This window comes from Myotis davidii, unplaced genomic scaffold, assembly GCF_000327345.1.
Source record: "Myotis davidii unplaced genomic scaffold, ASM32734v1 scaffold750, whole genome shotgun sequence".
NCBI lineage: Eukaryota > Metazoa > Chordata > Mammalia > Chiroptera > Vespertilionidae > Myotis > Myotis davidii.
In genome coordinates this window covers 640,730-650,695 of record NW_006282814.1, presented here as the reverse complement: position 1 = coordinate 650,695, position 9,966 = coordinate 640,730, and the positions used below count along the sequence as shown (strand labels likewise).

The 9,966-nt window shown below is 48.0% G+C and overlaps 1 protein-coding gene across 1 annotated transcript in view; it reads left to right on the top strand.

Moving 5' to 3' along the window:
* Positions 1-9,264: 9,264 nt before the first annotated feature.
* Positions 9,265-9,966, top strand: part of LOC102771001 (centromere protein Q-like) — a 2,302-nt gene continuing 1,600 nt past the window's right edge. The window contains exon 1 of the mRNA XM_006753230.2: positions 9,265-9,966. Within this exon, the coding sequence (XP_006753293.1) occupies positions 9,489-9,966 (478 nt within the window). The 5' untranslated portion in view covers positions 9,265-9,488.

Below are 9,966 nucleotides of genomic sequence, written 5' to 3'. Positions count from 1 at the left end.
GGAACAGCCCTGTGACCCGGAACAGCCCTGTGACCTGGAACAGCCCTGTGACCCGGAACAGCCCTGTGGCCTGGAACAGCCCTGTGACCCGGAACAGCGAGCAGCTCAGGCAGGTGGGGGAAGGGCAGCAAGGCTGAAAACTCCAGGAGGCAGGAGGAGGGTTAGCATTTACATCCTCTCCAGCCTCACCTGGGAGCCACCTGCACTGTTGTGGACAGTGGCTCCAAGGGGAACCCCTCTCCAGTGCAGGAGGTGGGAAAGGAGGCTCTGAGGGCCCGAGACTAGGACAGCCCCTGGGTCCTCTGCTCTCCTTCACTCTAGCCATAGTCGCCCACAGTGGCTGCTGGCCCTGTCCCTAAAACTCAGGGAGGGGACATTTTTCATGATAGGAAGAAGTGCGACTCCAGGAGTGCAGGGCAAATCCGGGGAGAGGGTGTCTCCCCTGGTCTTCCCCTGTGGCCTGGGATGAGACAGTCACAGCCCCTGTAGAAAAGGGGGAACCTGAGCCCTTTGCCCTCTGACAGGGGACAGAAAGCCCCAGAACGGGACAGTGTGAGAGAGGACACCAGAGAGATGAGATCAAGAGTGTGAACTGCTTGTCTCACCAGATTTGGGAATGAGCTGCAGGATAGCACCAGCTACTCTCTGGGGGCCCAGGCCCCCCGGGCAGGCGACGCTGGGCCTTCCCCCAGAAGCGCTGCCTGGGCTTTGAAACGAAAGACCTAAAACCACGGCAGTCAGCTGCAAGCTGAAAGGCACACATTCTGAAACGAGTAGAAAGCTAGACAGTCGCAGGAAAGAAACGAGGAATAGAAAGCAAACAAGAAGCTGATGGGAGATGTACAGTTGGAAAATGCAGTCAGAAATGAAATAAATCCATGGACGCATCGAATGCGGCAGGAGGAGATGAGAGAGAGTCGGTAACGTGGACACGCGAAGGGCCCAGCTGTGCAGGGAGACCTGAGCGGTGCCTGCGGCCCACAGAGTGTTCAGCACTCGTGCCCTCAGGCTCCAAAATTGGGCACGCACAGCCCAGAAGAAAGCGCTTCACAAAAAATGAACTGAATGGTCCCCAATTTGCCAGAAGTGTCCATAGAAACAAGCTGCACCTCCTTAAGGACAGGCGTCCATCAGGAAGGAAGAAGATCGCACCAGGGAAAGGCTGTGGTCTCAGAGCCAGCGTCTCAGAGCCAAACAGGAAGAAACAGTAGCTATCGTGTGAGGGAGGCCGGCGGGCTGAGCAGAACTGGGAGGTGCTGCCCTGAGCGGGCGGGTGAGCAGGCGGCTGCTGGGGGAACCTGGCGGGCCTGGGGGGCAGTCTCCTGTGACAGCCTGGGCAGCAGAAGCCGACTGGGCACCCCCACACCTGTGTGTGCCCAGCGCCTGCAGGAGGCAAGGCAGCACCTGGAGCTGGCTCAGGACCAGGGAGCGGAGGGGACAGGCCACCGTGGGCACAGGACACACACAGAGAATTCCATCAGCAAACGTGAAAAAGGATCCATCCCCTCAAAGCAATCCATCTCAGACCCAGGACGTTCAAAATGCTGGAATTAAAGACAAGGAGCATCGGACACAGCCAGAGGCGCTGGGCTGGCCTGAGCAGAGACCGGCTCTGACGGGCCGGACAGTGGGGCCCCCGCCCCTGACCCGCAGCCTCCCCTCAGCACTGCGCCATTTCTCGTGTTGTGTTTTCTCTCGCAGAGGTAGTCACAGGACTGACAGTGTTCACACAGGGAGACGGTGCTGTGTTGTGTGTGTGTGTATGTGTGTGTGTGTGTGTGTGTGTGTGTGTGTAAACGCTAAGTCCCCTTTATATTCTGCCAACTTTCAGAAAGAAGGCTCAGTTAATAGTAAATTTAACTGCTTTAGGGTGTGAGAGAATGGAGAGTTTAAAAAGAAATAACCTTCAACATAACTTGCGCCTTCTTGTTTGAAGTGCGCATCACAGTCCCTGTCGTCTTTACACAAAGGCTGTGCAGCTGGACGAGGTGCCAACGCCTTCCTCCATGGAACCTTCACCACAGCCTATGCCCCAGGGCTGCCCGTCACCTCCCAAGGTTTCCTCCTGGCCTCTTACTAACAGTTACTTTTTTCTGATAAGAATATAAAATAAGATCTACCCTCTTAGCAAATTTTAAGTGTGCAACACAGTATTGTTATCTGCCCCACAGCACATCCCTGGGACTTACAAATCTGGCTCCACTGAAAAACTGTACCCTTTGTCAACACCGACCAGCCCCTCCCTCCAGCCCTGGTGCTCACCATCCGCTGTCTGCGTCTGTGAGTCTGACTATGTTGTATCCCACATCTAAGTGGAATCGTGTGGCATTTCTCTTGCTCCCACAGGCTCCCCTCACTTACATGATGTCGTTAGTCCAAGTTCATCCATGTAGCTGCCAGCATCAGGGTCTCCTTCTTAAAGCTGAATGACATTCCACTCGAGTACATGCAGCCGTGGTCACGGAGCTACAGGAGGGCGTGAGGCTGGGTAGGTCCTCGGGAGACATATCATCTGGTCCCAGTCCTCGAGGGGCACTGGCCATTCTGAAGGACAAATGGAGGACCTGGTGCCTGAACCCCCACAGCACAGAAGCTCAGAGTGGCTAACAACCTTCCTTATCTGGGCATTTTCCAGCCATTTTCCCTGCATCCTTCATAGTACAGTGTATGTTTGAACATTATTAAGTCAGTGTAGAATTGTCCCAGCTACAGGATAAGGAGTTGTGGCTAGCCTCTGAACTCTCCCTCAATGTGTATGAGATAATATGTATATCACCCATATCTCTATCTATTCCATAGGTCTATACCTATCTATCATTATTTATCTATCATCTACCTATATATATCCAGTTATCTATCCATCTACCTGTTATCAAGAGATGATCTCTCCTATATCTATCTACCTATCTATCTATTATCTGGAAGCTATCTATTATTTATCTAATATCCTCTTCATTTTTTAAATTGTGAAATTTTACGCTATAAAGAATACTTTGGTAAATTATTGTAGAGTGAATTTTTGTAACTACTACTTAGGCTGAAAGTTAAGCCATCGCTAGAACACTGGGAGCCCTACATCCGTAATCACATGATCTTCCCTTTACACCAACCACTTGCTTGGCTTTATTTCTAGCTTTCCTTTAAGGCAGGCATCGATACTCCAGAGAGTAGTTTTACCCGTTTTGGACTCCAAATAAATGGAGTCAAACTATGTGTACACTTTGGGGGTGGGGGAGAGTTTGGCTTATTTCGCTCCAGTGAATTATGCGAGGGCATCTGTTGTCATTGCTGTATTGCACTCCACAGTATCACACAGCAATCCGCTCATTCTGATGCGGGGGCGCCTGTGTGTGCTGTCCATTTGGGAAGCATTGGCACGATTTAGACAGACGTGGTCTTCAACATGCCCTGGAGTCTGTGGGCACCGTGTCTGTTGGGTAGAACTTTTGGGACTCCTCCTCTAACTACCCTTACATCTGCGAGTAGGACTTCAACATATGGATTTGGTAGGACACAAGCTTTCAATCCACACCAATCATCTTTTCTCATTTTCCCTGAACACGCCCAGGTGTGCGAGGGCCTGCAGTTTCATCTTTGCTGGCTGGATCTGTCTCTTCTGGTGCTGATCCAGGCTGTTCCTGAACCGGAAGTAAACAGGACTGCAGCTGCACAAAAGAGATTTTGCCAATATCTGAAGGTGAGAGGCAAGAAGAGTGGATTGCCCCTTGCAGTGATGAAGTGGAGACGCTGGGCACCAGGTGCATGCTGTGATGTTGAATTCTGCCCTGTGGGGGCAGACCTGGCCCCAAGGATATCCTAGTCCTTAGAGCCCATGAATGTGCTGCTTTACAAGGTGACAGATGAGACTGGGATGCCTGAGATGAGGACCTTGAGGTGGGAGATTATTCAGGGCTGTTAGGGATCCAAGGTCATCAGAGAGGTCCCTCTGAGAAAGAGGCAGGGGTGTCAGGTCGCTGAAGGAGGGGAGTCAGTAGACGTGCAGGACAGTGATGTGGGGTCTCGGGCAGGGAATGTGGTGGCGCCTCTGGAGTTGGGAAAGGCCAGGGGTAGGTTCTGCCGGCCTCCAGAGGGAAGCAGTCCTGCGTGAGGGTGGATTTTAATCCCGGGAGCCCCGTGGCTTCCCTTCCCTCCATCTGTAGGAGAGTAAATGTGTGTGATTGCAGCCACAGAATGTGTGGTCATTTGTTCCCGCAGCCACAGGAAACGAATGCACCTGTGTCCTTCCTGCAACCCTACGTGCTTGACTGTCTCTGGTCAAAGCTGGCCACTGAGTCTTGTCCACAGCGCAGGCGGCCATGCCCCCTGAGGGTGACCTCACGGAACCACAGGTTACATACCTGAAACTCAGGTCCCTGAGCCCTCCCATCTCCTCTCTGTGTAGTTAACAATATTGTATCAACTCTGGTCCATTAGTCATAACAAATGCACTGAACCAATGTAAGGGTAAGACGTTAGCAACAGGGGAGGGAGGGGTGTGCTGCATAGGAGCTCTCTGCACTATCTTGGTAATTTTTCTCTAAATCTAAAAGATGTTCTAAAATTTACAAATTATAAAAATACTTATTTAAAAATTAAATTACCTGTATAGCATATGCGTACATATTATACTAGAGACCCGGTGCACAGTGCACCCTCTTGCAATCCAGGACCCCTCAGGGGATGTCAGAGAGCCGGTTTCTGCCCAATCCCCACAGGCCAGGCTAAGGGACCCCATTGGTGCACAAATTCTTGCACAGGGCCTCTAGTATGCATATAAGATCTTTGGTTAATCTCTTCCCGCCCTTCCCCCTCCTCCCTTCCCTCTGAGATTCATCAGTCTGTTCCATGTTTCCATGCCTGTTTGTTGAGGGCTGCCCCCTTGTGGTCATTACATGTTATAGCTACTAGCCAGTAGGCCAGTCGACCAGTCATTTAGGCTTTTATATAGATAGATATCAGCATATTTACGACTGATTACCTTTTTAATGCATTTAAATAATTTCCTTTGAGTGTATAATTTTTTCTTTCTTCTCTCTCTCTCCCACCCTAATTTTTGTTGGTTTTATTTTTTACTGTGTTTTAAGGATTATAACATATATGTTCTATTTCTAAACTATACTATTTTTTAAAGATTTGCATATAAATTGATTATATGAATGAAAAGCTAGTAGAAGGTAATCACAGTGTTATTGCTGGAAAACCTGTATGTAAACCACATACGTGTTCAGAGGCATCTGGAAGCAATGTGCTCGTTTGTCCCTTTTCTAATTAAGCTAATCCTTTCAAACATTTCCTTCTAGCTCTTTTACTTCTTCCTTTACTGAATCTTATATCTTATACTGTCATATTGTTCAAATTCTCTTATCTTTTCCCTTTAATACACTCTCAACAATGTTTTATTCATATAGGGTTCACAGATGGAGTAGTTATTTTTATAGTCAGACATTTCTTAGCTTTGATGTTGGCTTTATGACTTGTTTGACAGAGATCTCTCAAGTGAGATCTCTCATTATGTTACTTTATAAAATGTACTTGTGCTGATGAGAAGTCTGTAATCCAAGGGGCTTGCCAGTGTTTCCTGGCCTGCCTATGGCAGCCCCTCAGATTAGCTCTGTGCACTGGATTGTAAAACTCCACTACAAATGTCCAGGTGAGTGTCTTTTTTATTTTCATTAATTTATCTCTTTCAACACACAATGGGGTCATTTCAGTGTAAATGTGGGAGTATTGTACTTTCTTCCTTAGCATTGTTATTATCCATCCTTACAATTCTTTTTTGATGTTTTTCTAAACTTGTTTTTTCCTTCAGAAAGACTACTGGACGAACACTGGGATTCCTGCGTGAGGGTATCCACGTTGCTAGGTTTTCTCTCTTATTTGCTCATTCTTCGTTTTTCCTTCGATGCCTTTGGAGAGTGTCCCATCATCTTTCAGGTTTTTGATTCCATCTCTGGCTATTTTCTGTTCATCATTCAGCCATCTTACATTTTCAATCTGGCAATATTTCAATTTCCAAAAAGCTATTACCCTAGTGTTCCCTTTTCAACACAACCTTTTCTTATTTTACTAGTAATACTAGACATATCAAATCTTTCTGAAATGTTCAAATTAGTTAAGTGTTCTTTCCAATTTTCTTGGATTATTTATTTCCTCAAGCAAAAAAATTTTGTTCGTTCCTCTTTTTCCACTGAGCCAAACCGGCTAGGGCTGTTTCTCTTTTTAATTCATCATAGTCCTGTTTCCTTAAATGTCTGGTGACTCTTGGTTCATGTTTATGAGCGTGAAGCTTCTTTGATTATTAGAGATTTGTTTTTTATTTTGAACCTTTTTTTCTAATAGCTTTCTCTAATGTGAACATTTTTCAATATTTCCTATTTTAAACCTAAAAATGACACAGTCTCATCGAGTTTCACTCTGCTCACCATGGCATTTACAGGACGGCCGCCACTGGGTTCCTCCGTCCGCATGATCATCTCCGACCAGCAGCAGCAGGTCAGCCGTGACAGTGAAGGGAACTGTGGGGTTCAGGCTCATCTTACACTCATTGTCCTCCTCCCCTCCTTCTGTCTGCTCCATCCCAAGTTTTTGGTACAGTACTTTATAGACTAAAAGCCTCCTGTCCCTTGCACTTTCTCCTGTTTCTTTGCCAATTTCAAGACTGTGTGTGTGTGGTTCCTGGAAGAATGTTTACAACTATTCATCGATGAGTTTGCTGGGTTTGGTCTCAGTGGCCTCAGTTTTGTCTGGAGTGTTCAACTGCACAGGTTGCTACTTTCAATTAAGAGATGGCGCTTAGCCACACGGGCCCTTCTGCCCTGTAGGCAGAGGCTGTCTGATCCACCAGCAAGAGGTCACTGCAGAGGAGAAGGTGCCCAGAGCCCAGCGGCCTGGAGCCCCTCCAGCACTTCCTTTGCTCTGACAGAAGCAGGTGGTGGGGAGGGGGAGCAGTTGAGTCCCCAGCACAGCCACTTGACCCCTCTCCTAGTCCTCAATGGGAGGCAGGTGGGGCTGCCTTCTCTGCTGCCTTCGTGTCTTTATCTCTCCCAGGGGGTGGGTGGCACCCTTGTGGCCCAGGACCAAGGTCATCTTGCCTTTGCTTTATTCCATTGGCTCTTCTCCTGGTGACAGGGCAGGTGGATGTGGGGGAGACAGACACGACCTGACTTGGTGGCATGTTCTTTCTTCATTGTCATTAAAATTGTGTGCGTTTTCTCCCCTCTTTCTGGGAAATGTCCTTGCCTCTGCTGTGTGCTGGCCTCTGCTGCCTGGCCCCGAGGAGGGCTGAGCAGGGAGAGAGGAGGGACTCACTACAGCCTTGATTGCTCTCCTTGGGATTCGCCCTTCGCTCCCTGGTTAAACATTGTTCATGTTTTCATTAGAGTCAAGCAACCATAAACTAGTTGAGTCTGTGTCTCACTAACATTTTTTAAATATATTTTATTGATTTTTTACAGAGAGGCAGGAAGAGGGATAGAGAGTTAGAAACATCGATGAGAGAGGAACATTGATCAGCTGCCTCCTGCACACTCCCCACTGGGGATGTGCCCACAACCAAGGCACATGCCCTTGACCGGAATCGAACCTGAGACCCTTGAGTACGCAGGCTGACGCTCTATCTACTGAGCCAAACAGATTAGGGCCTCACTGACATTTTTAAAAATATGCATACCTGCTTTTCTCCTGAATCCCACCCCTGGAGGACACCCCAGGAAGCTGTTCTTCCTGTTGGAACTCCAGGAGTGAAAGGATTTGGGCCTGGTGCCTGGCGCTGTCCGTGGTGCTGGGGTGTAATGGAGCAGGGAGGTGGCTGAACCAGTGGGAGTAGGTTTGCTTCCCGTCACTGGGCACTGACAGGCCACAGGGTCCTCGGAGTCTTCACGCTTCCCCTGGTGGGCCCGGGTCCTGTGAGAACCGTCTGTCCATAAGCACGTAATTTTCTCCTGCTTTTTCACACTTTAGTATCTACGCACTCGGTGGTCATTGTCGCCTCATTTACAACAAAATAATTGTAAGAGCAGATCCAACACCAGATCTAAGCAATGAAAACGTACCTGCACATGGGCCCGCTGCTGCTGGGGTGGTGGCTGTAGTGACTCCAAACTTTCTCTGTGTGCGGATCTCAATGCTCAGTCACCAGGCGCCAACTGAAGACCTGGAGCCAAAAATGGGGTGAACCACAGAGGCACCACTTCACGAGATAAAGATAAAAACATCTCCGTGACTATGAGGCTGTTTAGGGAAGGAGAGAACAAGAAGGCACTAGAACAAAGGAGCTCTGAGAGATGCTCAGAGAAGCGAAAGGTAGTCTAGAGACATGAGGACAAGCCTATGTGTTTAGCATTGAACGCTGGGTGTTAATGACTGGGTTACACTGACCGCGTGGGATTGTTCCTAACTGCGAAACAAAGTGTGTTAGCCTGAGAAGTATGTGTTCCGATAAAAAGTGTAAATGTTTTGAAGTCAAAATAAACTTTACCCTGTTTCATCTTTTGAGATTTTATTTTCTTTAGCTTGAAATATAAGCATTTGGTAAAAGTTTATCATTTAATAGAGCAGCACAGGTGCTGAGAGCCATGCTGGCGGGCAGCAGGGGGAGCGCCTCTCTGTCCACCGGGGGTGGAGAGGCCAGGAGACAGGCCTGCCCTCCTGTCATTGATGGATAAGGATACGTCCTTAGAACATCACCTTGTGTATTCCCTGAAGGAACATTAACTCTGTAGGAACCAAACTGAATGGTAAGTAATAAAGTTGTAATTAAATGGCTAGTTGGTGGTTTCCCACTGAACGCATTGGACTCAATGCTTAGTTTTCTACAATACTTGCCCCAGAGCCCTCATGGGTCCAGAGGATGTCGTATGGTATGCCAGGCAGTCATTATCCTGAAGAGCAACTCACTTAAGCTCTTTAGAACATTCTCAAATTATGAAGCGTTTTGTTTGTGATTGGCTTTTTGCTGTAGGTAGCAATTGGATGTTTCCCGGAGAAAGGCCCCTCTCTCTGCTAACCTAATTTAAAAAGTCAGTCATGGGCTCCTGGGTCCAAAATGAAAAGCCACCCATTTCCAAAGCGAGTGGGGAGAGGGCCTTCTAGCCACTCTCCTAAGAATACCGTGCAGCATCTGACCACGTCAGCCCAAACTGATGCAGCCGGGGCAAACACTTCCCCAAATACAGGAATAAATGCCAGGCCTGTTTTCACAGTTAAGAATTATACACTCCATCCTCACCCTCGTCCCCCTGCCGTCATCTCCCTGCAGCCCGTGGCGGGACCCGGCGCCGCCTCGGAGCTTAGTGTCTGGCCTTGAAGCCCCTGCGGTCGGCGGCCGCCGGCGTCACTGTCCAGAGGTCAACATTGGGCTTGTGTTTTGCCACTCACGGTGCCCACATCTTCTGCCCTCGCCGAGGTCGGGACTGAGAGCCTTGGTTCCCGCGAGTGTCAGCAAGCTGATTTTTTTGGAGCACTGTTAGAATTGTTCTATTTAGATCAAGATGTCTAGCAAAGCAAATGCTTCCAAGAAAAGGTCTCAACAGTTAAAAAGAAATCCAAAAAGAAAAATTGATGATAAGGAAGTGGAGTTATCAGAGAAGGAGGTTAAAAACACAGTGAAAAAAAATAAAAATCATCCAAAGCACCTGTCTTCTAAAGGACAGACAGAGCAAACTAGTCTAAAACAGGTAAAGATAGCATCCAGCAGAAGGAAAACCTGGCAACCTCTTTCGGAGAGCAGCAGAAAGCATTTGCAAACTCTGATGGAAACAGTCATCATAGCAATTTTGAGTAACAAAAGTAGAGAAAATGAACAAATTCAATATCATCTCAACTGCCTGAAGAAAAGATTGCTACAAATGTTTGAAACCCTAAAAGTCCCTCCCCCAAAACTGAAAGATTTAACTAACATGCCAAGTCTACTGAAAATGGAAAGGGCCCGGCACAGAGCCAATGAAGAAGGCCTGGCGTCATTGCAGG